General features: G+C 45.7%; 6 protein-coding genes across 6 annotated transcripts; 5 read left to right on the plus strand and 1 right to left on the minus strand.

Moving 5' to 3' along the window:
- Positions 1-4,382: 4,382 nt before the first annotated feature.
- T069G_10177 (uncharacterized protein) lies at positions 4,383-6,054 on the plus strand (the record flags this gene model as incomplete). The annotated part of the gene is made up of 4 exons (XM_056177387.1): positions 4,383-4,428; positions 4,519-4,896; positions 4,971-5,060; positions 5,135-6,054. 4 exons carry the CDS (start codon positions 4,383-4,385, stop codon positions 6,052-6,054), a joined length of 1,434 nt encoding a protein of 477 aa, XP_056023677.1.
- Positions 6,055-9,763: 3,709 nt separating this feature from the next.
- Positions 9,764-10,377, plus strand: T069G_10178 (uncharacterized protein; the record flags this gene model as incomplete). Its single annotated transcript, XM_056177388.1, has 2 exons — positions 9,764-10,013; positions 10,073-10,377. The coding sequence occupies 2 exons, from the start codon at positions 9,764-9,766 to the stop codon at positions 10,375-10,377; spliced, it is 555 nt and encodes a 184-aa protein (XP_056023678.1).
- Positions 10,378-10,842: 465 nt separating this feature from the next.
- T069G_10179 (metallo-beta-lactamase superfamily domain-containing protein) lies at positions 10,843-11,886 on the plus strand (the record flags this gene model as incomplete). Its single annotated transcript, XM_056177389.1, has 2 exons — positions 10,843-11,226; positions 11,275-11,886. 2 exons carry the CDS (start codon positions 10,843-10,845, stop codon positions 11,884-11,886), a joined length of 996 nt encoding a protein of 331 aa, XP_056023679.1.
- Positions 11,887-14,666: 2,780 nt separating this feature from the next.
- On the plus strand, positions 14,667-15,886 carry T069G_10180 (eukaryotic aspartyl protease domain-containing protein; the record flags this gene model as incomplete). Its single annotated transcript, XM_056177390.1, has 2 exons — positions 14,667-14,946; positions 15,006-15,886. 2 exons carry the CDS (start codon positions 14,667-14,669, stop codon positions 15,884-15,886), a joined length of 1,161 nt encoding a protein of 386 aa, XP_056023680.1.
- A 336-nt stretch (positions 15,887-16,222) lies between these two features.
- T069G_10181 (ribonuclease t2 family domain-containing protein) lies at positions 16,223-19,936 on the minus strand (the record flags this gene model as incomplete). Its single annotated transcript, XM_056177391.1, has 1 exon — positions 16,223-19,936. The coding sequence occupies one exon, from the start codon at positions 19,934-19,936 to the stop codon at positions 16,223-16,225; it is 3,714 nt and encodes a 1,237-aa protein (XP_056023681.1).
- A 1,466-nt stretch (positions 19,937-21,402) lies between these two features.
- Positions 21,403-23,106, plus strand: T069G_10182 (aminotransferase class I and II domain-containing protein; the record flags this gene model as incomplete). Its single annotated transcript, XM_056177392.1, has 9 exons — positions 21,403-21,467; positions 21,528-21,596; positions 21,652-21,736; positions 21,791-21,896; positions 21,950-22,022; positions 22,073-22,223; positions 22,275-22,288; positions 22,338-22,761; positions 22,819-23,106. 9 exons carry the CDS (start codon positions 21,403-21,405, stop codon positions 23,104-23,106), a joined length of 1,275 nt encoding a protein of 424 aa, XP_056023682.1.
- Between the last annotated feature and the right edge of the window lie 4,852 nt (positions 23,107-27,958).

The raw sequence follows: 27,958 nt of genomic DNA on the forward strand, positions 1-27,958 counted from the left end.
GCCAAGTACAATACGTGCTGTACATGGATTGGGGGAAATTCTACATGCTGCTTTTCTGACCTAAGCATCTCGTGCATACACGCATTTTGAGTCAGGTTGAAGGAATTCGGCGTGGAAGAGGCGGAAGCAGGCTGATGTCTCATCCTATGTTGTTAAGTAATATAGCATAGGGTAACTCTGTTTATAGCCTAACCATAAGACTACAATGACTGATAGTAGAGTGATCGCCATCAGCACGCTTCCGACGTACTCAATCATGGCGGTGTCATTTGAGCACGATTATATCATCCAATACTCGCTTTCCTTGTCAACAGCCATCCTCTCCCACTTTGGATATCACTTCACGTAACAGTTAAGGGTCTCGCGTGAGGTTTTGCGAAAACCCACCTTGAAGCATTGGCCATATAAACCTATCTTCCACTCCTAGCGTTTGAATATATGATGGAGCCGCGCTGATACCTTAGCTGAGACTCTTTACTCCGGCCTCAATGCGTTTTGGGTGTGGTCCAGAAGTCCTTCTCGACACTCGGCTGGGCCGCCGATAAGGTTGGCGGTTGTGGTCTCACTCCGGGCTTCGCCAGGTCATCGTCAGGAGGCATTTGCTCTGGCTCTTCGCTCGAGTCCAGTGCAGCATTGATGAGTGTTTCCAGACCAGGTCTGGTCTCGTATAGTTCCTCTTCTACTTTCATCTAATCTGGCATTTCAGATGTGACAGGTGATTGCGTAGAATCCTCCGGCTTAGCTGCAGGGAACTCGGGACTGGATTGGCGATCTTATCATCCTCATTTGTGACTTCGTCGGTCCTCGCCTGCAAGATCTCAAGACGTGCCAGAAGGTTGCCAACGTTTGCTCGCAATTCTAGTTTCTTTGCGACGAGCTTTGGCGATTTTCTTGTGGCCATTCTACGCTTTCGCCCCCGATTTGGCTCGTTCGTCTCTCTCACTATTGAGCTGGCGATAGCGTGTAGCTGGTTGAGAAATAAGAGCACTTGATTGGTCTCAGGAGTAAAATCGAGAAATTAAATGTTGCACGAGTCTCCGTGGTCCTTGTACCCCACGATCGCTATGCGTATAGAGGCTTCGTTAAAGAATGTCATGTTTAGCTCATTAATGATGCTTTTGACCTGGCCCTTAGCTGCTTCAATATAGGGATGCATAGAGCCAGTGGTGTCCATGAGAAACAACAAGTCGGTCGAGCAGGCTGCCTTAAACAGTCCCTTAGAACATGGTGGAGCGACGGCCCTCGTCACATCGTACTTAAGCTGGAGGATGCGGAGCTCAGCTTCAGTGGTAGATAGCCTCGGTGCATCTTCGTGCTTAAGGTGTGAGATAAGATGTCGCATTTCATCACGCTCTAACTCTACTAAGCGAAGCCGCTCGCGTGTTCGCGAAGTGTTAGCTGAAGTCAATAATAAATCCCGGTCAGGAAGATCAGAATCTCCTTTCGAACGGCTTTAACCAAGTGAAGCGTAGAGCATAGTATCTGCTAGAGACTGTATATCGTCAAGCGAGGTGCGCGTCCGGGATATGGGAGTACACGATGGAAGGGAATTATTGGATGCCATGTTGGAGTTATAGTACGGTAAACGGTAAATAGGCTTAAGTGTTAGATGAGAAGTAATTTGTGTAATGGTGAAAATAGCTAAGAAAGTATCATAAAGTGAGTGAAAGCCTGATCATGATATAACCTCACGGGAGGGAGAAAACACCGCGTAGGTTTTAATGGGGAGAGGGGTTTCACTTTCCGCAACCCCGCTCGGCTGTAGGCCTCCCGCATTTTATACTACTTGGCCTGCATATTTCTATCACATAAACTGTTTTCGCTTGTGACGCTACTCCTATACTCTATCTCTTTGCGTACTATTTAACAGTGAAGCGTAGCAAATAAATCTCGCCTGAGTAGGCAGGAGGGGTAGCGTACACTCGTTATTACCTATTTAATATTTGGACTTCTTCCTTCTTTTTATACCCAAATGCTTCTCTTCTATGTGCCTCTGCATATTGTCCCTGCGGCTGAATTTACGTATACACCATGGACATTCTCCTTCTTGCTTCAATATACCATTGGCTGGATCCTCAGCAAAGTCCCGATGATAGACCCAAATATGTCGATTCATAGCCTTATTATCACCAAAGTATATACCACACGTAATAGAATCCTTCTGGTTAGCTTTGCAGAGGATGTGAGGATCATGTTTTTGCTGAATGTGTTTGCTATAGACGTTGCGAGTTAATTGTTGCTCCTAAGTAGGGGAAAGCGTATGAGTTTCTTTGATGTAGAAATACCTTTCTAAATCTATACTTACGTCAGTTCACATGGGCGACGGAAGGTCTTGTTACAATCCTTCCTGTCGCAAACTACTGGCTTCTTCCTGTGAGTGGAAAGCTTTTGTGACTTTTTCCCTTTGCTTTCGGCATTGGCAATTGAAGGGAGATCCTCTGGACTCTTTATGAGTGAGGCTTGTGCCTCATCCTCTGCTGTCTGCATCTGGGTGAAAAATGCGGGTATTGCGTCATAGAACAATTGATTGTCTGTAATTAGTGCTATGGGCAACAAAATATATCTCAGTCCAATGACCTTTTAGTGTATTTCCATAATGCTTACCTTCGGAATTATGCTCTATCAGATCTTCGTCGTCTCTTTCTACAGTACCACCGCGTGGAACCTATAGGTTCTCTTCCTGGTAGTAAGGTAGAACAGAGCTTGTGGTATTTGAAAAGTTTTCTTGATTTTGCCGATATTCACGTAAAAAAGCTGGCTCTGCAGGAGAAGAGCCATATCCATCATTATATTGAGCCTGTTCGCAAAATGGCCAAGCGTCAAAGAATCCGGGTGACACAGTAGCCACATCTCCGTCCGCCCCCGAATCTATAAAAGACACTCTGGTGATTGAGCTGTCCGCGTAAGCCACTAAATTAGCATTTAGTAGACTTTAAACGATTCTAGAGTCGTACTCTTCTTCATTCCGATTAGCTCCGGATGATACAGGGTTTGAAGCCCAGTCATTGAACAAGGGGTAAGATGCATCCATGTCATAAGATTTGATAATTCTGTAGGCGGCCTACAACATTTATTAGCAAGGTTCCTCTGCGTATTTTCGTTTGTCTAAACTTTAGTATACTATACTTACGAAAGGATTCAGTGTTTCTCTGCCTCCTTTAATACTTAGATATTTTAGGAAAACAAAAGCGGAAATGTATAAGACGGGAGATTAGGGAAAATAGCGTAATAAACTATATAGGAATTGTTATATATACTCACTATCCAATAGTAACATTAATATAAAAGCTTAGTTTAGTTAATTTAAGTAGTAAGTCCTAAAACTATTATTAAATTATTGTAAATAAGTACTTATATATTTTGCCCAAAATAGTCGAAATTGCTCTATGAAAATAGTCGCTACGGTGTATTGTATATGTTAGTATCACGTATTTTTATTAACATTCTTATACCTTTCTCACTAATTATTGCCGAGACCAATGGCTGTCGCTACCTTAAGGATATAATGACACCGGCTCTCAATCCAAAGTATCATCAAGCGCTTCGATGCTCCGCCACAGGCTGCGATTTTGCAAATTGACCAACCAAGGTATGATGCAGCCCAGCACTATGTCGCGCATACATAAGTTAGCTTCCTTAATCTATCTAGCCTTAGAGTGACACAGAAGGCTGGGACAAAATTATGCTCTTGTTTATTAGTCGGCCTCCAAAAAGGTCATGTTGGTCAGCCTTGAAATAGAATTTTTGGTTGGCCTCCAAAAAGTGGTATTTAGTCGGCCTCCAAAAAGGTCATGTTGGTCAGCCTCAAACAGAATTTTTGGTTGGCCTCCAAAAGGTAGTATTTAGTCGGCCTCCAAAAAGGTCATGTTGGTCAGCCTCAAACAGAATTTTTGGTTGGCCTCCAAAAGGTAGTATTTAGTCGGCCTCCAAAAAGGTCATGTTGGTCAGCCTTGAAATAGAATTTTTGGTTGGCCTCCAAAAAGTGGTATTCAGTCGGCCTCCAAAAAGGTCATGTTGGTCAGCCTTAAAATAGAATTTTTGGTTGGCCTCCAAAAAGTGGTATCCAGTCGGCCTCCAAAAAGGTTATGTTAGTCAGCCTTAAACAGAATTTTTGGTCGGTCTCCGAAATAATTTTGGAATAACAATGTTGGGCGGCCTCCTGAGCAAGTTGGCAATAGCTTTTAAGAAAATTATATAATAATCGGCCTGTGTGCCGTTAGAACTTTAATAAAATCAAATCAGATAATTATCCAGTATACAATATACAACTATCTTATTAAAAACATAGCTTTATGCATTTTACGCAATGTAAGTCTTTTCATGAATCCACATGCACTATAACACTCTCTAATATTCTTTAGCCAACTGCCGATTTAGACAATATGAATTCCTCTTCAACCTCACGTATTACGGTTCGTCTCAATGAGAGTAAGCTTGAACAGCTTTCATACCTCTGCCTCCTTTTGGTAGCCGTAAATAAGGCTTGTATCAATAGGAAGGGCTCTACCTATACCTCAGGTAGCGGGAGTAAGGATAAAACTCTTACAGAGTTTCAGAAGTTTCTTACCAAGCTTGCATTGATTTGCGATACTCTGAAAGGGGAACACGGCCGTACCGTAACTGCTCTTGTCTGTCTCAAGGGAATCAATGGCCCTGAGTACATTTTTACTTCCAATTTCAGGAAGCTTACAGAGCTTGAAGAAACAAAGTTATTCCTCTCCAGCTTGCTAACATTTGTTGGAACCAATCCCGACAGCCTTCAGCCGAAACCGCTACAGAAGCAAGTTCTGTGGAGGAGTCTTGTATTCAACTTTGATAAGGTGGACTTTTACTTGACATCTTTGATCGATGTATTGGATGATTGCATTGATAATGAGAGTCGCAGAGGATTAATTGGTCAGTATAAGCCAAAGGCAGCCTGCGCTTCACCTTTTGTGATTCCATCTTATTAATCTAGCCAACTCTAATAGATTCCGAACCATTAAAGCAGCTACGCTATCTGCAAGAAAAAGCAAGTTTCCCTCGTGATATAACATCGTCGGACAATGCTCGTAACAAATGTAAGATACCCTTGCTCAGTATGTACTCGAGGCCTTTCCTTACGCGATAATGCTAAATGTTGTTATTCTTCTAGTCTTGAGAGACTGCGAAACTCTAATCAAGGCGATTCAAGCTTACAAAACTGGCTCTTTCGAAAAGACCCTTCAAAACCGCACTGTGGAAAAAAATACAGATGCTGCAGACTGGTGTACGCTTCGCCATTACCTTGGGCGCCTCCATTCTTACCGGCAGGCCTCAGAGATTATAGTCAACGCAGCTACTACATGGCCTGACCTATTCAAAAATCATCGGGTCGACTATATCAATTCTGCTTTTAAGAAACGCATCCCTACACCAAATTTAACGGACTTGAACGATATTATTCCCATTGCGCTTCCCGGACATGAAGCGTCCGATTTTGAATCTGATATTAGTGAGCTGAGGATTCACGAGCTGGACAATATAATCCACAAGCAACTTCAAAGCTGGAGAATAAAGACTATGGTTCACTGTGAGGTCCATCTTCATAACCATCTAGTTCAAAAAGGGAAAACAAGCTCTACCGATTTCTGGAGCGGTGCTATGTTCATAGCTACGTCCAAGCCCACCTGCAGACTATGTCATCTCTATTTCAACAACCCTAGCAACGAATTTCAAGTTCAGACATCGCATATGAATCTCTATCCGAAATGGCGTCTCCCTGATATCTATGAGGACCAAGGTGCTGATACTAAAGATTCTTGTGAAGAGCTACTGCAAGATCTAATTGAGCAGTTTCAACAGGATTTGATCCTGATGCTGAAACAAAAAGAACCAAAAGGAAAAACTCACGACTCGCGGACAGATTCACACTCCAGAGTATCGACTAGAGTATCATATTTAGGGGAAGGGTTACGAGATACGCCACATGCATTGTTAGCAGAGAGGCAAGGAAGATTTCACGGATTGTCCAGCCCGTCTTCTGAAGACGCCGAATGGCGTGATCTTCCGGAGGATATTGTTCACGCTATATGAAAAACTAAGAAAAGGTTATTCCCGAGTTTAGTAATTATCCCTTATTAATGAAGAATATATTGTTATTATGACCTGGCTTGTATAGTTGCAGAAATATCTCTTAGAAGCTTTTACATATTCAACCTTGATAGAAGTTTGTTCTAGGCAAGAACTGGCCCGCGAAGATTAAAATAAGACACCCCATTTGGAAAGTGCCTGTTCTATTCTATGCTGGTATTACCACGTGTGCCAGCGAAGAATATTGCCTCCAGCACAGTCAGCATCAGGAAAACACTACCACATTCGCAAAAACGGCGGCATACTCAGTACTTCCTACTGTGTATAGAGCCGGTGCTAAAATCGCACAACATGTCCCAATGCCCAGGAAAGCCCAGCTCCACAACCGAGGCTTGGAGAAGTCGGGGACTGGGCCAAGAAAAGAAACGTGATAGGTGCTATGCTGGCTATCTGCATTAGGCTAGATTGAAAGATAAATCAGAAATCCGCATTATGCATCGTCCCGAGCGCATAGGTTGACTGTTCTTACCCCTTCACAGTAGGGCCAGTTGCCACGAGCATAAGGATCACTACAGCTACCACGGGTTTCGGATCATACCAATACTTCGGTAAGTATATTCCAAAACTGATTTTTTTGCGGCCTTTTAGCAATTCTGAACAACAGTACGAACTTTATTGGCAGCAGAATTATTGTCTTAAGCTATCGCTAAAGTGGAGCGACATGGTTCTGTTATAACCCAACTACTAAAAATATATACCAATAGATAAACTACAGAACAACAGACTCATTAAAAAAGACTTACTTTTTCAATTTTAAGCTACTTTTACATTAGAATTGCTCCGTTTCCATCTTTGCGCCAATTACATACTACCATCTCACCCATTGTTTAAGCCTTAAGAAACGAGCCCCAGTTCTATTATTATAATAAAGGTAAGACATAAGGAGCGAAGCACCGCTTTCGGATAGTATTTATGCTGTTATAATTAAAAGCTTTCCTAATAACACTACAAAACTATGAAATGCAAGGCAAATATACAGCTATTGAATAAATATATACAACCTTTTAGTATTCATATTATTATTGTATTGTCTCCAATTTGAATGAACATCATTTGTTTACCCTTATTATTCACAATCCTTTAATATCAGTTAAATCAAAGTACAAAACAATCTTGGTATAACCTGTTGAGTTATGCGGCTTCCAATAAGTCAACTTCACTCTGGTCCTTGATTCTGCACTCAGAACTAGGCTGACATGTCGAAATCGAAATTGTACTGGGAGCGTTGGCAACCCAATAGTTTCTGCATTTCTGGTCTCAAGAAGCGGATTGCTGCTAAAATTGACGCCATTGAAATAGTTGTCCTCTTCAAGTTCAATGATTGCCAATGCAGCGCGAGCTACCACCACGCTGTGCCAGATTCCTTCACTGTACGGCGCGACCATGAGAAGTTTGGCCGCCTGACGTCGCAAGATTGGATCACGGCATTTGAGTGCGGTGTAATAGAGAGCAGGTATGATACCAAGCTCGAGAGTAACTCTCGGGCCAGTGATGCAGCCGTGCCTCTGATGTGGCTCATGCACTGAGAACCCAGTCCTGTCCCACATTGAAACTGTTTGTGATAAGATGGAGGCAAAAGTGCTCGTGTGCTCATCGTATGCTGCTTCTGATGCGCATGGTGCGACGGCTATCATGATGGAAATCATGGAGTGATACATCTGTAGCAAATGTACACCATGTATAGTCCTAAAATTCGATTTGGATATTAAGGTTGGCTTGTCGTGAATGTATGCCGCAATCCAAGCCTTTTCGGCCCTCTGTAGCCTGCAATATTTCCGGTGTATATCGTCAGATACGGGTTTGGTTGCAGAGCAGTCATATTTCTCTGTAACCTGCAAGGCGTTAATTAAAAGAGCATCAAGGGCTCGACGTGCTTCGCATGGACCATCAAATTTGTCTGGAATAGTAACTTTTAATGACGTTGCCGCATCTAAAAAAGACACAAACGAAGAGATTGGTGTGCCACCGATCAACGTAGATAACAGCATGGTGCGAAAAAATGGCTCTATGACATTCTCGCCGTCGGAGTGCCGTTTTGCCCTCTCGCTCGGCCGACTGATGCGGCTGTGCTGATCTTGATCATATACGAAAAGAACACCTAGGCCGTGGTTAACATGGTGTAGGGCTGCCTGATGGTTGCCCTGGACTAGTTCAAATGCTGTGACCAATACACAAGTGATCAGTAAGACATGTCGGGATGCAGAGTCGTTCTGCAGGAGACGTGATCGAAGGAGACTGAGCGTTTTATTGTATTCGCGGAAAGCGAACAGGCGATGATGATGGTTAGTGCGGTCAGGATGGGTCATCAAATCCTGAGAGTCCTCTCGACTCTTATATATTGCTCCCAACGCGGCCGTCGCTGAGCACACCAATGGTTCTGTATAAGCTGCTTGCTGGACGAGATGTCCCCAGAATGGAGAGTCGAAGACGCTGGCCAGCCTGCCACTTATGCGAGCAGTGAAATGGTCCAAGTACCACCTCTTGTCTTCATCCGCAAATGGCACATCCATCAAAGGAGAGGGGATCTCTGCACGCACTGTATATCGTGGCGTCTCGCTATCATTTGAATTCGAAGGAAAAGAATTTTGTACTGTGTTCCGGTTTATAGTGCCGCCACCCCAGATCCCATAACCTCCGCAATAACGGTTCCGAGATAGACACCTGTGGCACTCGGGCTTTGCTTCGTCGCATTTAACGCGGCGTTCTCTACAGGGAACGTGCGTATTAGTACAGAACTTGTGCCAACCTTTGTTGCTATGATCACACACTTGCACGTTTTACAGCCTGTCTTGACCTTCTTCTTCCCAATCGGGATCAGTGCCAATTGTCCCTGGCTAGTGGTTGAAGTCATTGTTGCAAATGTTGTAGATAGATTGTGACTTGATTTTCAGCTCGACTGAAGGACAGCTCGGGTTCTTGACAATGAGACTGGTCGTCTGCGGGTCTTCTCTTGAGACCAGATGGCTGGATAAATGTAGAATACTAGTAACTTTGCAACTTCCACGCGTCGTTATTCGTCATAGGGCTGAGCGCTGATGCTCCGACTGAGCTGGCTGTCGCAAGGAGTCGGCTGTGTAACGGCATGTTGTTACGTTCAAATGCACTCCGTATGGTCAGCAAATACGAAGTACAAGAGAACAACTCCGAGTTGTGTTGTGTGGGACTTGTCAGGCGTCGTTGTCCAATCCGCTGAAAGAATTTCCGAGCTCGCGGTCTTCCGAGCGTTAAAGCCGGCGCCAGAAAAGCCGACGCCAAAATCGAGGCTATAACTGGGCTCGTCCAATCGCTGTGTTTCCTTTCCGAAGCTCGGCACGGTCTGACATCTTACAGAGCTTCAACTCCCGACAATGATATGTCCGTAGCGTCAAGCATGGCCTTGACTTCAGATCAGCAATGCTTCACTGTTTGAGTTGCAGCATTGGATGCAGGCACAGCCGAGTTGGCGAATGAAGGCTGACTTCCCGCCAAGATTAAGCTCCATTCTCCGACAATGCTCCCTGAAGATCCTGAGACAGAGGGTCATGCGAGTATATAAAACCATGACTTCTCGCTGAATTCACAAACTAGAAAATAGAATTACCACTTCAACCAATAATTTACTTCAGCCTACGTCGTCCGATATACGAACTTGCCCTTTCAAACTACGCTCACAATGCACTATACCAAGATCATCCTCGCCGTCACTCCTCTGAGCGCTTTCGCGGTTCAGCTCAATCTCCCCAGCAGTGATATCCCTTCGGCATGCCGAGACACATGCCAAGCCATTATGGATGTTGCCAATAGCTGTGCCAACAGTCAATTGAGTGATGACGTCGAGAATCAATGTGTCTGTGGCGAGCAATCTCGTCAGAGCGCGTCTGATTGCTACGGCTGCATGCATAGTAACAATGGCCATACTTCGAGTAGGTTGAGTTCAAGCAACAAGACATCAATATTGTTCAGTCGCTTATATCAGTCATAGACATTGACCAAATCATCAACGTTTGCCATATCGATGGCGCCGCATCTGGTGGAGGTAACGGGCACTCAACTACTCATGAGCCTCTTGTAGCTTCGACTACAACTGCTGTAGCACCACCTGCTAATTCTGACACCACGTCCACAGGAGGCCATACTAGCACCACATCCGCAGGAGGCCATACTAACACCCCTACAAGTCCCCCTGCAGTTGTAACTGGAGCTGCAGCTGTTGGGACTGTTGCCAATGGAGGCTTGGTGGGACTTGTGGCTATGGCAGCTGCTGGTGCTGTTGGTATGGGGCTTTGAGTATTAGTTTAGCTTATGCCTCCGTGTTTATATAGTCTTTCAAACTCTTTAGACTAAGTCAATAAATGCTATTGGATGTATATTATAAAGTGTAAAAATTAAGTTATGAAATATTTAATAGTTTATTATTAAGAGTGGGAATAGAAACTAACCTAATTGGCTTGATCAAACCCAGTGCTAGGTTGCTTAGCCGCGCGGTTGATTACTGCATGCCGCTCATCAGAAGGTATTAATATCTTAATGCCGCTTGTGAAACTGCGTGGCTAGTTTATCAACAAGGAAGGAAAGGCATATGGCTGATAAATTAAGGCTTTGTAATATTGGAAGAGAATAAATATCTAGGAGCCACGCAAGCTCAGATGGTGGCTCCGTGCCACTGGCGAATGATATATAGTTGAATCTGTTCTTGCAACTTCATAATGATATAAACATCACTGCATTCTCCCTATATTTGTCTGCGTCACAATGGTTCATTTTCGTTCCCTTGCCACTCTGCTGGTGGCCACCCTTGCCAGTGGCATGGCCAGCGCAAGCTTTGTACAGAGGCAGAATAAGCTTCGTGTCGAGACACACGTTGACTCTGGCCTCAGTTTCAATATGGTATCATCAATTATTATTGGATCCGAGGCAGCAGTGCTGATTGATGTACCACTTGCTGTCCCTGAAGCAAATGAATTGGCAGCGTGGGTGCGAAGCACCACGGACAAGCCTCTCCTTGCCGTGTTTACCACGCACTTTCATCCCGATCACTACCTAAGTGGAGGCGCATTCCTCGAGCATTTTCCCACTGCAAAGTATTACGCCAACAGCAGGGCCATTGAACATATCAAGAGCGAGGCTCCTGCACAGGTATGAACGCACGATTTTCTTCTTCTCTTCTCATTCTAACTTCAATAGGTTGCAAGATGGCAAAAGACGCTTGGTGCCGACAATATTGTGTCCAATACCTCCATACCAACCGCCTATGACCATACCTTTTTTACGTTACCCGGTAACGAAGGCGAACACATTGAACTTGTGGGCCTTGTTAGCGGCGACACAGTTGACGAGACGCTCTTCTGGATCCCTTCCACCCGAACCTTGATTGCGGGCGACACCGTCTACAGCCACGAGCTGCACATTTGGCTTGCAGATTTGCAAACGACTGCCCTTACTTCATCTTGGATCGCAGGATTAGAACTGATTGAGTCTATGAAGCCCGAAACTATTGTCGCTGGGCATGCGCTTTCCGTCCAGGGTTCTACAGCGCAGCGGAATCTTCCCTACAGCCAGTCCTACCTTAAGTTTTGGCAGAAGAATATTGAAGCTAAAGGTCTCGATTTCTACACCCCGGAGCAAATTGTGGACAAATTCAATAGCACGTTCCCTGGACTGATGGGTAATCTTGTATCAGCGACGTTGCTCAATATTACCGCTGGACAGTTTGGAAAGGGCGGCACACGTCAATACCGTGGTATTGATTTGCCTGCATATAATAACGCAACGTATTTAGAAGCTTGGAAGATCTAAGGTAGAGTCCACCAGAATACAGACTTTGTGTTTACGAAAATACCACTTATAAAATAGAGTTATTAGTGTTAAGTCTATTGCGAATATAAGTTAATAGCGTATTGTATTTTGACTTTGCTGGGGATTGCATATGTGAAACCTCCGCCCAGCAACCTGTATAATACCAAAGGCTATCCCCAGTATGGAAACAAATCTAGAGAAAACAGCAAAGCTCCGTCTTCTCCTGATTTTAGCTATAACAATCCCATTGTTGCTCATAAGTTATAGATGCATAAAGCTATGCTGGTCGTGGTATTAGCTCTACATCATAATTTGGACTAGAACATCAGAATAATGCTCAACAGTAAGTAGACAAGAAACAAAACGTAAGAGCCAAGAGTATACTATAAAATATCCAGCAGATTTCCATAACCTGCCATGACTCTGATAATACTCGTCCTTTCTATAAATGCCTTTGCTGCATTGGAAAATCTTGACCGCGAAACGTAGGTCAAGCTTAGGTCCGACGAAGTCAAAGCTAATCCAGGCTTGTCTGGGATTGTCTGTGAAGTGTAGCCAAAAAACTGACAAATATATCAATATTTCCAGCCCCAATCTCTCATGCACACTAACAGCAACTTTATGAAGAGACTCGGGAAGTATATGATGGATATGCTTTGCATAAAGATATGTCACAATTGAGGGAAGATTGACAATATGGAAGCCTGCTTACCAGACAGAATAGGATATATTTGTAAAGGCGTGTGGTAGGTTGTGATATTTTATTGGTGAAAGGTCTTAGTTATCTTACAAAACGTGGGGGGCAGGACCTCTTATATATACACAATCTACGAGATCCAGACTGATCGGTCAAGCATACCCTGCAACAGCAATATCTTTTTAATCAGGGCATTGCCTGTGTCGAGTCCCGAGATATCCCGCGACGGGGATCAAATGCGATATGAAGGGGAAAATAAAGCAGCGCTCAAAAAAAGCAAACCCTATATTGTCTGCTACGAAGAAAGCGGGATGACTGGGCTGTGGTAGCGACTGGTCAAGCCCACAACAGAAATATGGACCATATCTCAATTCCATTAGGCAGAATTGTTTTCAGTTATACCAACCACAACCGGAACAACCAGCAGCGACGCTACTAATGGTATTATTATTTATTTACATCTCCGAGCAATTGATAGAGAAGCAACAGAACTTTTGCTTCCCAACCATTTTAGTAAGTTTACTATTTCATTTCTGTTCTTTTACTGCGGTGCCTCTATAGTGCATACTGCATTCTTATTGCCTTCCCCAGTGGGTTAAGCCGAGTCTAAATCTATATTACACTACAGTAGAACGACAAAGGCCAACAGCAATGGAAGTGCCAGAATTTGGATTAGTCTTGCTAACGCGCAACAACATTATCTAGGCCATTGTATCCGCCATTGTCATCCATCTATCTACCATTTTGAGTAATGAAGATTCGACTGACATAGGGAGCCTAATATACCTAAACCCTCCATCCCTAGCGATAATAAATAAGTGAAAGAATTGCCAGGATAAGGCAATTAACGCTGTGTAGGAACAAAGTCGCTGGCGTTGCTATTTCCCCTCCTATTACATCTGAACATATAAACATTATTGCATTTGGTTAAGCGCAAATGTTATATTGGCACTTGAGAGTAGTCTATCGATGGCGCTATCGTGAACAGCATCTTGTCACGGTCTGGTCCTTTGTAACCGATCAACTCCTCATACAAACCCAGTAGCTTGCTCCATGACAGTACTTGTTACAATGGCGATGATTGGTTTAAGCTTCAACCATGTTGGCGCTACGATATAACGGGCCGTAGCATCCTTGATCAATGTCTACAGGACCAGCCCTGCCTTGTCAATAACGTTGTGCCAGCTTCAGATCACAACATTTCAGATCATACCATAGCAGGGGGGTAACAGAGCGGTTACGATAATGGTAGCCAATAATACAGCGTATCCTTTCCGCAATAAACGCATGCAACGGGCCTTTTGTTATTGCCCCGCCTGGTTCCTTTGTAAGTTAGGCCTACGTGCCGGCACTTTTGGACATCGGCGGCGGGGGTTGTGTCGGAGGATATTGAGTCTGGGCATTACCACCATTCCGGCTAGGTAAGGAAAATAAATCTCTTGGCCGGAGCAAAATCTAGATTAGGTAGCGCTACCAATCATCTAAGAGGATTATAGTTGTATTTCATCTACTCGTGCATCTCGATGCCGCTTCCGCTTCGAATAATTGTTCCACCTGCTACATAGGGAAGCTCTTATCTCCTCCACAGCTAACCCTTGTCCGCAAACCATTATTAGCGGCACTTGAGCGAGATGCGCCACAGGATTCGACTTGCCATATATAGCAGGTATTAGTAACAGCTAGGAACAGAAACGGGATCGACATGTGAATATCGTCACCTCGCGTATACCTTAGCTCCTTAAGCCTCTCGAGTAGCGACGACAGCGTTTAATCACAGGTCTGTCTAAGAAGTTTCTGGCAGTTACAACAACTGCATATGGGCCGCTTTACCCGTGTACAAAGGATTTGAATACACATGATTCGGTTAGGACGGAAGAGCATCAAGTTGTATAATCAAAAGTTCGATTGACGTGATCAGATATGCTGTAAACCTCATCAAGATGCTGAGGGAGCATCTTGCAGTAAAGAGGAATCTTGTGTATAAAAGCATGGCATCACGCCCCCATTATCAAGAATTTGACTCAACAGCATTCACACTCTAAATCTATTTGTCCTGAGCTAAACATCTCCGTCTACTGACGCCATGCTCTTCTCTTCTATTGCCATTGTTGCGGCAGCAACTGCTGCCTTGGCATCGCCGGTAAAGCCAAGTGCCAAGACTGCCGCGCTATCAGTGAAGCGTGTCTCGAACGTCAAATCATTGAAGAATATTGTCCAAAAGGGCCAAGCACGCATCAACAAGATCAATGGCGTCAAGGACATCGAGGCCAGAGCTAGCGGCCCAGTTACCAACGAGGATGTTAGCTATGTTGCCTCAGTCACTATCGGTGGTCAATCTTGGGACCTCATCGTCGACACTGGATGTACGTCATCACTACATAGACACTGAACAACGCATGTGCTGACCTGATATCCTAACTAGCTTCAAACACGTGGTGTGGTGCCCAACGCTCATGCGAGCCTTCATCTACTGGCAAGTCCACGGGCGGTTCCGTCCAGGTTAGCTATGGTTCCGGCTCCTTCTCCGGCACCGAGTACAAGGACACAGTTAGCTTCGGTGGTTTGACTGTCACATCACAGTCGGTTGGAGCTGCCCGTTCATCCTCTGGCTTTTCAGGTGTCGATGGAATTATTGGCTTTGGTCCGGTGGATCTCACTGAGGACACCGTCTCCAACGCCAACACGGTTCCAACCTTCCTGGATAATCTCTACAGCCAAGGTTCCATCTCGACTGAGGTGCTGGGTGTTTCCTTCAAGCCAGAGTCTGGCAGTGACAGCGATGACACCAACGGCGAGTTGACCCTCGGCGGTACTGATAGCTCCAAGTACACGGGCTCTCTCACCTACTTCTCAACTCTCAAGAGTGGCTCTGCTGCTCCCTACTGGGGCATCTCTATTGCTAGTTTCACCTACGGCTCGACGACCCTCGCATCGTCTGCGACCGGCATTGTCGACACTGGTACTACGCTCATCTACATCCCCACCAAGGCTTACAATGCATTCCTGTCTGCCGCTGGTGGCAAGACTGACAGCTCTTCTGGCCTCGCCGTCTTCTCAAAAGCGCCAACATCCAACTTTGCTATCAAGTTTGGCTCAACGACCTACACCCTCACACCTTCTCAATACTTGGTTCCCACCGCTCAGTACAGCTTCTACGGACTCAGCTCTGGAAAGTACTACGCTTGGATTAACGACGGTGGCAGCTCGGGTGTGAACACCATTATTGGTCAGAAGTTCCTGGAAAACTACTACTCCGTTTTTGATACTACCAACGGCCGCATCGGCTTTGCTACCGCCGCTTAAATGAATGCATGTTCATTTTTCTCCTGCTCATGAATACAACCACAGCGTAGTCTTCACGGGCAATTATCACTATTGTCCTATATGATGAATATGTTGATTCATTGGAGGGCTGCAAGGCAGCTGGGGATTCACACCTGTTTTAGTACTCACGAGTAGTGCCAGTCTTAGTTAGCTTCCAGCTCTAAGTGTAGTGGGAATAAATGCGTTAAACTATATATTCTTGAATTGAGAGTGATGTATGAACACTATAACAGATGGAGGTTAATTTATTTTCCACCGACGATGCCGCTTGACTTTACACGACCGCGTACAACGGATGCTGTGACTACATGTAATCTAGACCAAACCAGCTACATCACTGAGTGGATCTCCGTAAGCATCATCTGGATTGTCTCCGACGCAGTGATGGCACCACAAATGGTTGCCCGGGTCGTGCGCTTTCTTGATGGCCAGCAGCTGTTGGTATAATGCCTGGCCCCAATAGCGAGATGTCCAATTGTGCATGACGTAGGAGCTCTCAGAGAAATAGCTGTTCGGACCAATGCGATACAAAGTGTGCATTGACTGTTGGGTGGTCAACGTACGCGCATTCCATAACATCACAGCTGAGCGAAAGCCAGGTGAGATGGCCGTATCGCCTGGCTGTGGACTCCCCAAATTGCCTGTCAACGAAGTGTAGAGGTAGTGAAAGCCACAGCGATGACCCGTTGGATCTGGCGAAGTTGTGTCAGGATTCTTCAAGGATGCCACGCAAATATCCAGCACCTCCATCATCGTGGGGGCGAACTTCGTTTCCATGGCTTGTCGTGACACAAAAACCGAATTTTGGGAGCCGGTAGCATTGTCAGAAGGCGGGTGTGGAGCAGGGAGAGGGTTACCGACGGCGAGCAGAAATTTGTCGGCCGGCATGCTGAGCACGTAGTCATAGGCCGACTTGAAGTTACGCTCCTCTATGGCCGTCACCTCCAGCACTGACTTGAGTCGGTCGCGGAATAGACGGTAATTCGGCTCCTTTTCACCCCCTGCGTAGAAATATTCGAAATTGAATTTCCATGTGACTGCGCAAAGACCGCCGGTCTTATAATTGGAAGTATCGATGAAGAATGCTGCCTGCGTGCTGACCTTGGAATTCAACAGGAGCGTCCAAGCAGAGAATCGATTCCACATGGCCCTCAGCCACTCATAGCCAAACGGACTTGAATCGGGACAGAAGGTGCCGTTTTGGATCATCAAGACGTGGCTGAGACCACCATCAGGGACAGCGTGTGCTCGGATCGTCATGGAGAGAATCACACCCCACACGCCTCCACCGCCGCCGCGCATGGCCCAGAAGAGCTGCGGGTTGTGCCGTCGGCTGGCCACCTTCTTGTGGACTACCGGTTGACCGTGCGCGTCCTGACCGACTTGCATGACTTCAATCTCCAGCACATTGTCCACACCGAGTCCCATGGAGGGGCCAAAGGGGCCATGGCCGCCCCCGAGATGGAAACCGACCATGCCAACCGTGGAGCACCAGCCCGACGCAATGACGCGGTTATACTGCTTAGAGAAGGCGTGCATCTCGGCGAAGACTGCGCCTGCGCCAAACTTGAATGCACCGCTCGGAGCAAGGACTGGGTCCTCCTCCCACTTAGAGATGAAAGATTTGTCTTTGAGCAAAATGGTCCGGATGAGGATTCCGCCGGTCGGGCAGGAGTTACGACTGTTGTACTCGTGGCCTGAACCGGAAGTCGAGATGCATAACCGGTGACGGACGGCGAAGTTCAAGGCTCTGGCAACGTGTCGCTCGTTGAGAGGGAACACCACAATGAATGGATTCCAATCTCGGTACTCATTCTGGTGGAGAGCCGCCTTGCACATGTCGGACACATTGTTCCATTCTGTGGAGTTGCTGGATGCCTTGAAGCATGAGCGCCTCATCTCATTCACATCCTCATAATAATACAGGGCCTTAAACCCCGTAGCCGTATTTCCCAGGCCATAAAAGGATTGGTTGTTGAAGGAGCCGGTCGGCACTGGTGCCGGCTGCGGCTGCGGGTAACTAGCCCACTTGAGACCGAGCCGTGGTTCATTGGGGTCTAACTCTTGCTCCAGCTCTTGGATGGCTGTCTTGGTGGGCCAGCAACTCGAGTCATCAGGCGTGCACCAATCGTGGCGTATCTGGAGCAGATCTGTTACATCGCGTGGCTGTGGGGACCGCATGGATGGCACCGACTTGGCCGGGTCGCAGGATCCAGCTCCGCAGTAATCGTTCTCAGGGCCACAGGAATAAGAACAATGTAAGCTGCATGGGTTGCAACGGCCCATGGCCCATTGCGTGTGCGGCGGGAGGAAGCTTTCTTCTACGTCATCTGGCGCCAGTCGATTCGGAGCACCGCAACGAAGAGTAGCGTAGGAATAGACCGGATGATATTGGAACTGGAAGTGGCAGGTGGTGATGCTGCCACTGGTGCTGGCGAGGAATATTGTATTGTGACCATCGTCTGAATGGGTGACTGCGTAACGCTGCACTCCGCGACTTGGGTAATTTGGCCATTCTAGTGATGCCTGGCCGTCGGCAGTGAAGTTCCATCGAGCCAGGCCCTCTTGATAGTGGTTGGATACTTGGAGCGAGCGCCATATGCCTAGCAGTGCTGAAGGCACACCGGCAATGCCCGGTTGATATGGGCTCAGAGGGCTGGGCTTAGACGCCTTGCTGACTGGTGAGTGCTGCAGTGAAGCGGCGGCAGGGTTAATGTCGGGCGAGAAGACACAGCCCGGGGCCAAAGACGACTTGCAGCGAAACATGAGGAAGTTGCCACAGTTGGGAGTGTCCATTGCAGCGTAAAAGTCGACAGGTGCCGGGAGACCAGTGTGGTTACAAGCGAAGAAGGCCACCTCGAGGCCACTAATGTCTGGCAGTCGCTTGATCAGGCAGTCTTCCAAGTGATGATTCGTACCACAATTCTTCAAGACAATTTCTCGGTCGGATCGAGGTCCGTAAGCACACGTTTGGGGGTAAGGGCTGTCAGTGGTGACTGTCAGAGTGTCCTCCGTAAAAGTCTGAGCGAATTCGAACTTGCCAGACCCGTGCTGCTCAGCTCCAAACGAACGCCATGTGCCCTTCCAGGGAGAGATTATGTCACTTGATAGCTCTGGCATCCCGAACCCAACATTGGGGATACTATAATTCTGGATTGGCATGGGTGCGTTGGTGGGATCAAGCAAGACAGTGCTGTCGAGATTGGCGGGAGGGCAGTTGGCCCAGGAGTCACTGCATGCAAAGCATTGATCAATGCACTCGCGAGACATCCTGGGGACACTATTCACCGTGTTGTCCGTCCAGCCAATTGTGGCGAGATATGCACATTGCACGCAGCTGGCACTGATAATCGGTTCTATATCCTTCAACCTTTTCTGCAGAGCCGGGTTGGCGTTGTACTCATTGGTCAGCACGAAAGCTGTGCGGTAATATGCTTCCTGTGGCATGCGAAACGCACTGCCGTCAGCCCCAGGTATGACGGCACATGTGCCGTGCTTCATCCACTCGGACAGGATGAAACACTGCATGGTGTTGTTATACTTGGCGTCGGTCGGCCAATAGTAATGCAACAGACTTCCAAAAATTGTGAGATACGATTCGTCGAATTCTTCACCATGCTTACAGCCATAGGGCTGATTCTTTTCTCCACTCCCACCTTGGGAACCAGGCCACAGTCCGTGCAACGTGACTTTAGGTGAGCCCGGGGCAAAGTCATTCTGCTGCAATGCCAGCGTGTAGCCGTCGGTAGGCAGCAGCCCTGCAGGCTTGTGCTTGCCATCGCACAGAGAGAAGGGAGGTGGTTTCTGCTGCATGCTTTTGTCTTTACCCAAAATGGTGCATCCCCGCGTCCACTTAAGGTTGCACGTATCAACGTGATAATTGACGGCACTGAAGCGCTTGTCAGGAATCGGGTTGGAGGCACAACTGTCCGAATGACCGGTACATGAGGCGGCAGCACCAGCGACCAGACACGCCAATGCCACCAAGACCAATGTAAGGCGTATGTGATACGGCCATAGCGTTGGCATTGCGCTTGGATGTGGCCGAGTCATCTCTGCTCGACGCACACCACTGTTTATGGCGTGCGTTGTCGATGATGTGTTCAGGCAATGGGTACTCCACCACGCGAACTGTACTTTAATTATAAGTTTGTTCAGATAGATAGAAAGAGGAGAGACGCCTTCAAGAAAGAGTTGGTGATAAGAGAGTTCCCAGATCACAACATACATGATAAGCAGTCTATATATACATCTTATATGTTCAGTTCGGTGACTTGGATAATGATTGGCAGCCAGTGCCACCATTTGCGGGCTTCACCCAATCGCAGGCTTTGAGCCTACTCACTCATAATGATATGTCCAAACTGAGCGGGTTTCTTCTCCAAGAGGTGAAAAAGAGAGCTGATAAACCGATAGTGTAATTTCAGCCGCTGCAGCCACCACTGCAAACTATTGAATGCGGGAGAACTGGGCAAGCTGATGCTGCTGGTAGGAGAGAAGACAGAGTGATAGTGTGGCTCAGCGTGGAAGCTGAGACAGGGGTCAGACGGGAAGTGATTGGAAGTGAGCTCAGCTAGGCTAGGTGGATGCACCAGTGGCGGCTGGCGCTTCGCTCAAGTGCATAAGTCTCGAAGGGAGGAATTCTAGACTTTGACCCAGTATGAGTGTTATTGGCAGGGTTCTGAAGTTTGGTGCAAAGCTCACCCAGTACAGCTGCGGTTGAGATGAACATTGACCGCTTTCCAAGCGCCTCTCTAGGTCACCCGTAGGATCCGCCTCCACAAGGGAGCCAAAGGCTTTGCAAACTATTGGTAACAACCGAAAAGACCATCAGGGAGTTTCCTTCACCTTGCAGCTACTCTTTGTGTATTACTTTATACATCAAACTCTACAACTACTGTTCCAAATGGAAATATTGATCTGTAATACAACGTCTACGCATCAATGCTATTAAGAACGGGAAAGGCATTTCCAGCAGGCAAAATGCCATCAGCCAACTCTACGCCTGCTTCGATGTGAACGCGGAAAACTTCAGACTGACTAACTTACCAATTTCTTTTGTGAGATTGGGAGTCGGCGTAACTGGCACACATTCGGGCGGCACCTTCACGATCAACGCCCGGTCAACTCAAACCGTGGACACGATATTTCTGCCACTTCAATAATATGTATTATATACCTTTATGCAGTCATTGACGTTGGAATTCATGTTGTAATCGTGAAAAAAGCACCTCATATACTATCTAAAGTAACTAACCTAGCCCTGACCTAATGTAGACCACTGATATTTGTGACTTTCGGCTTTGCTCGTAATGTTCGGTGAGTCGGATGTTTTCGGATTTTACAACGGAAACCCTTCTCCATGACCAGGCTATTTAAGAAACAACAAAAGCCTTTACCAGGGAAAAAGGTTCAGACGAACTATCGTACTCACGTATTCTGAATAAAACACCTTTCGTAATTTACTCTTCCTACACTGATTTTCAATTCACATAATGGCCTCCAGTCCCAAAGGTTTGAAGCCTGCGGAACGGGTTGCGATCCAGCAGCAGGATGTGTGGTATGAACAATAGAGCACAGCCCATACGTAATACACTGCTGACAATCCGTTTTGCTCAAGGTCCATTATAAATGAGGCGGCCGCCGAATCTCTTATCCAACCTATTGCAAATATGGGCCAAGGCTTTTTGTAGGTGGCATTATACGCTGAACCGAATCAAAGTCGTTAATAGGAATTGAAATAGTGATTACAATCCTCCCGACTTTGCAATCAATGCCGCAAAGGACGCGCTAGACAGGGTGGACTGCAACCAATATGCACCCACAAAGGTGAGACACTTTGACTATTGAATTCGCGTTTGCTAAAAGCTCTTCATCTCGTAGGGCCGCTCTAGTCTGAGAAAATCCATCGCCCGGGAATACTCGCTGTCCCTCCATCGTGAATTAGACCCAGATACAGAGGTTACTGTAACAACGGGGGCAAACGAGGGTAAATATAGGAATCTGACTTTTCCGTATGTTGATCACTAAATAGTCAGCCAGGAATACTGTGCGCACTAATGGCCTTTATCTCCCCAGGAGACGAAGTCATTCTTTTTGAGCCGTTTTTTGATCAGTACGTCTCGAAGAATACATGGTTCTATTATGAAAACTGACTATCGTTAGATATATTAGCAACATTGAGATGGCTGGCGGTGTTATTCGCTATGTTCCCCTCAGCGCTCCACAAGAGAATACTCTCAGAACCTCCTCGGCAGAGTGGACGGTCGATTTTAAGAAATTGAATGATAGTTTCAATGAAAGTACCAAAATGATTGTAAGTCTTCTCAATGAGGGAATCACACTTCCTATGAAGCTAATGGGATAGATTATAAATTCACCGTGCGTTTATACCTCAAGAATGTTATTTTCTTCTTATTAACTCCAGTAGGCACAATCCCGTTGGAAAAATCTTCTCACGCCCAGAATTAGAAACTATTGCATCTCTCTGTATAAAGCACGATGTTCTTATCCTTTCGGATGAAGTCTATGACCGACTATGCTACGTTCCGTTCACGAGAACGGCTACTCTGTCCGAAGATATTTTTTCTCACACGCTCACTGTTGGATCAGCAGGCAAAGCATTCCAAGCCACTGGTTGGAGAATTGGGTACCTGGTTGGACCTGATCACCTGATAAAGTATGTTGCCGCTGCTCATACTCGCATCTGCTACAGTAGCGTGTCTCCATTGCAAGAAGCAGTTGCTGTCGCGTTCGACAAAGCAAACCAGGTAGGATTCTGGGACTATAGTCAAAGAGAAATGAAGCGAAAACTGGATATGTTCATTCAGGTGTTTGATGAGCTTAAAATTCCAGTTCGTGTACTCCTTCTCTTCACCACTTTAATCTCATGCTCATTAGCTTTCCTATAGTATTCCTATCCAGAAGGAGGATATTTTGTTCTGGCAAATATGGCTTCGATCAAGCTTCCTGAGGACTATCCATTTCCATTACACATTTCAAGCAGGCCGCGGGACTTCAAGATTGCATACTTTCTAATTCGAGAGCTGGGAGTAGCGGCGATTCCTGTTTCAGAATTTTATAAAGAACAAAGTACGGTCGCTGCAACCAATTACCTTCGGTTTGCAGTTTGCAAGACAGATGAAGTTCTCGAACAAGCCAAAGCAAAATTGCAACAAGTTAAGAAATATATTGTTTAGAATAGTTGGGTAACTACGAAGATTAGTTCAATTTCTGATGACTTGATTAATTCTCATCTTAGCCAAGAGATACAAATTCTTTCACAATTAGTTATATCTCAGCTAGCCTCGTGTTCCAACAAACACCAACACCATCCGTCGCAAAATATTAGGAGCTGCCGCTGTCATTAGCTATGAAAGTATGTTCTGCAGCTATCATACATCAGGTGTTCATATCCATTACTAAATTAGATATCGGGAGAATGTCTAGATCGTCCAATAGCCCAGAAAAATAGGCATTCCAGTCGCTATTGGGCATTAGCAAAGTTAGAAACCAAATAAAGCATAAACCTTATCTCACTCTGCAATTTCTATTGTAGGGAATATGCCTGATTCATCTCCTGAGCCTGTTGGGGGATTAACGATCCCATTTTGATCATCCCCGGAAGCCAAGTTACGGGCTGTGTTTTGCCGGACAACATTCTTCACTGTTTTCAGCAGTTGAATATGAGGCTCTGATAGCCACTGGGAATCATCAACCGTCGTATTGTCAGCCGTACCAGGAGAGGATCCTGCAGACTCAAAAATGTGAATAGTCCTTTTTTGGAGATCCAAAATTATAGAGTCGTTCTTTGCTTCCTCCCAGATGCTTGTCAGTAAAATTGAACTCAAGGTCGTGTGGATCGTTGACCAAGTTCGAAGGGGAACAATGCTTAAAGTATGGAACTCAAGAAAAGCCTGCAATGCGTTTGTAAAGCTTCCCTTGGCTCTCATTCGCGCTCTTTCATATTCAGATGTATTTGTATCGTGACAAGCCTTTCCAAGAGCTGGCCTACAAATGACAGTCTCAAGAAATGATGTATTTAATCGAAAGGCTAAAAAATGGAGACATTCTTGCAAGTTTTCACATTCATCCTGATTGCGTAAATGGGGTTGAGTGCTATCTCGAATACGATCGAGAATTGTGAGCCATTGCATAGAGAGAGCTATTTGGGAGCGCCCTGTCTCATGCCTTTCGAGAATTGCCATTGCAAGTTGGCAGATATAATGCATGGCTTCTGTGAATGAAAGGCTCTTAGGAAGTAATAAACTTTCGAAGGAATATCCAGATCTTGATAATGCAGCAGGAAGTCGACCATGGCAAAGACTAAGAAGGCTATCTTGCCACACAATGGAAAGCCTAGTGGTTAGGTTAGAGAAACAACCGCTTATGACTAAGTCTGAGATAGATACTATGTTTTCCTATTGGTAGTCTTGACAGTCTTGGAATCTCTAGAAGAGGCTGATGATGGTGATGATGATGAGTCGTCCATATCCAGCCTCAACGCCTGGCCCAACCGTATAGTACAGCCTAGCAGTGCTGAAGAAGCATCAGACTGGCCATTATTCTGTAGAACATTTCCAATGACCAGCAAAGCTTGTATAGCCTGAACAGTAGGGCGACATAGATAGTTAGCAAGTCGAAGGGCATGGAAAGCCCTGCGAACTATCACGCCGATCAGTATATGCTTGATTTGCCGGGTATTCATTCCACACACTCAGATCACGAGATATATGCGCTCTTGAACCGTGGCTCAAGTCTGAGAACTGGACCCCTGATGCCATGGTAGCAAGGATTAATCCAATCTGCCCTAGGGATTTATCATCTGTCCAGCGATGAGATTCCTTGAGTGGGTCGCTAAGCTCGCCAGTATCGAGTGATTTTAAATAAAGACGAAGTTCTAACTCAAAATCATTAATCTCGGCAAGAATTGGATTGAATGGAAAGACGAATGCTCGATACAAGTGAAAATACCTATACGTGTTCGCGATCAGCTAGATGATAAACGAATAGGCTACGCGTTACTGCTTACTTCAGCACCTCTTCCTTCTTTGGTAGAATCTCCAGTAGAGAAGTCCATCGATCCTGAGAAGATTTCACTTTCATAAATGGATAGTCGCCGTATGTGTTTTGTAGGCCTAGCATTTGTTCCACATCATCTTGAGTAGAAGACTCTCCTTCTCTCTTTTGAAGACGAACAATGACCGCAGCAGTATTACCGCCGGATACTAGGTGGCTATTAAGATTACCATGAATTGTTGGATAATCGGTGATAATCTGATGCGAAGAATCAGGTTCATCAATCTCCGGCTGTCTTTCAGAGTGCGGTGTAGACGTTCTATCTGCTTAACTATACGTTAGCAAACGTGTGGATTAGCAGGCCAACTGGCAAACAATCAAGAAATCTAAGAAGATTACCAGAGCTTTTCCTGTCGTTTTCTTGTCTGAAATTAGTATATACACAAATCTCTGGGTGACCGCGTTTTTCGCAAGTCTTGCAAGGCGATTTGCTATCACACTTGACTTTTCGCAGTCGGCACGGATAACACGCCTTGCTGTCCCTCTGTCTCTTTCTTAGTCTTAAGATTCGGTCAACTTCTCCCTGGCCAACCGTCTTTTTGCGCGTAGTGCGACGGTCGGATTGACTATCCATACTGATTCAATTCCCTTTTCCGAATATTCCGAGTCTGGAAGCAAGCAAGCGAAAGTATGGTAAAGAAAACAAGCTCTGTAGTCGCTTGACTGAGGGGTTGAAGATTGAACATCGTGTATGTCACGTGAGATTGTTAAGGTCAATATTCCTTACATTCCAGAATGAGATTCTCAATTTTGGGAAAAGGGCCACAGTGTGTAGCAAATTCATTCAATCTAGATAAATATCCAGTCAATCTGATTCAGAATTGTTGCTAATTCTTTGACTATCTTCCTACATCGGAACTCCTATCATCTCTGTATACAAGGCTAACCCCGTAATTAAGTTTGCCTTTGCAGTGGGCAGCAGATGCGGAGTGCCTTAGGTATCTTAATGTGTCAAACATTTATCTCCTTATTTGTATGATCAAACTTCGTAACTAACAACATTGTTAGCTTACGTGAAGATAGGTATTGTCAATGTGATGCCAGCGAACAAGACCGAGCAAGCCCGAGCAAAACCGAGATTGACCGGCAAATACCGATAGCATGCGGAAGCGCAGTGCGGCAGAAAATGCTAAAAGGGATAATTGAGCAGTGAATTCTGTTACTTAAATTCCTATCAGAACAGTTTGGAATCATGTCTTCCAATGTTATTGCGCTTGATTGTATCATTATTGGAGCTGGGCTTGCTGGACTGGCAGCGGCGCAGGCGCTGAAGCTTGCTGGACATCGTGTCAAGGTCTCTTGCTAATGTGCAATTTAAATACCGGTCACGCTGCTGACATTTTCAACAGATTTTTGATAAATCGTTCCAAAAAGGCGAAGTTGGTGCAGGAATAAATGTCACCGCAAATGCTACAAAAATCCTAAGCAGCTGGGGTAATATGCGACTAACCCGGAAGACGGTTCGTCGATGCTAACTTGACCGCGCAGGATTTGACTTCTCTCGAGCTCATGCTCTTCCCTGCCGCGGGGCAGTTTGTTTCCTTTCGCCTTGTTCCAGAGTCACAGTATTGCGTCAAGCAGCTAATAAACATGGCCATCAATAGTACCAGTTATTCAGCGCAAGCACCCTCCAACTGCTTGAAAAAACATCTGTTGAGAACGTAAGCGAGCAATGATGCTGCTAATCTTAGTTGGTTAACTGTTCTACTAGGACTATGAGGCCGATTTTCACTTCCTATATCGGCCTGACTACCATAAAGAATTGAAACGACTAGCAACTACCCCGACAGACATAGGCAATGCCGCTACTCTTTATACTGGCATGAAGGTTGTTGATGTGGTATACTCTCTTGCTCTTGAGGTTTGGTATACCAGGCCACTAATATCCAAAATAGGACCCAGTAAAGGGATATATCGCATTGGCAGACGGCTCAATTCACCATGCAGATCTAATCATCGGTGCTGACGGTATTCATGTGGGCACTCTTTATGTTTCCATATCCCACATTGATCTAATGTTTCTAGTCAATTACGAGACAGCATGTATCGAAAGACGTCAGTCCAGTGAGAACTGGGTGGAACGCTTTCCGATTCACCATCCCAACAGAGACCTTGACGAGAATTCAAGGCGTCATAGATATTTACTCAAGAAAAAGTGGATGGTGGTCTGTCCTTACCTCTGATCATCAAGGACTTATTTGGTATGAATGCAAAGGGTAAGCATATCTGTTTGACAAATAGAGAGACTTGAAGTGTAGCTCTAACTTCAGGGTGTATAGGGGAGAGCTTCAGAACTTTGTCGCTTATTATGAATCGGATGAGGATGTCGGATTAAAAGGTATAGTAACATTAAAACTTCTGTCGAGCTGATCTTAATTATTGTATATAGGACTCGGCCAAAATGAACTACTATCGGAGCTTTTAGCAGAATTCTCAGAATTCAATCCTATTATTATTTCTATTTTACGGTTAGTATTGAACGTCCAGGCGCTGAATAAGTTGATACGAATGATATGTAGCGTAGCTGAAGATATCAAACCGTGGATACTGCAGTATCAGTCACCCCTCGAAAGCTGGTCGCGGGGGCAGTTACTGTTAGTTGGCGATGCTGCTCATCCTGTACGGCGCTCCATTTCAAAATTCGGAACTTTGATGCAAGGCTGTGGCTGACGTCATCTCTACTTATAGGTACACTCTGTTCAATCTGGGCAAGGCGTAAATCTAGCCATTGAAGACGCAGGTGCCTTGGAAATGCTTTTCGGTAACATGAAGTCAAAAGACGAAATCTCGGACCGAATTACAACATTCCAAAACGTTCGTTGTAAACGGGCAGGAGCTGTTCAAGTTCTGTCGCGGATCAAACGTGGAACAGAATATCAAGAGACAAATGTCTTAGACAAATGGCTACCAAGCCACGTACGGGTGTTCGATGGCACGTCTCGAGATTTATTTATTTATGGGTCGGTTGATTTC

This window comes from Trichoderma breve (assembly GCF_028502605.1).
Source record: "Trichoderma breve strain T069 chromosome 7 map unlocalized scaffold00007, whole genome shotgun sequence".
Lineage (NCBI taxonomy): Eukaryota > Fungi > Ascomycota > Sordariomycetes > Hypocreales > Hypocreaceae > Trichoderma > Trichoderma breve.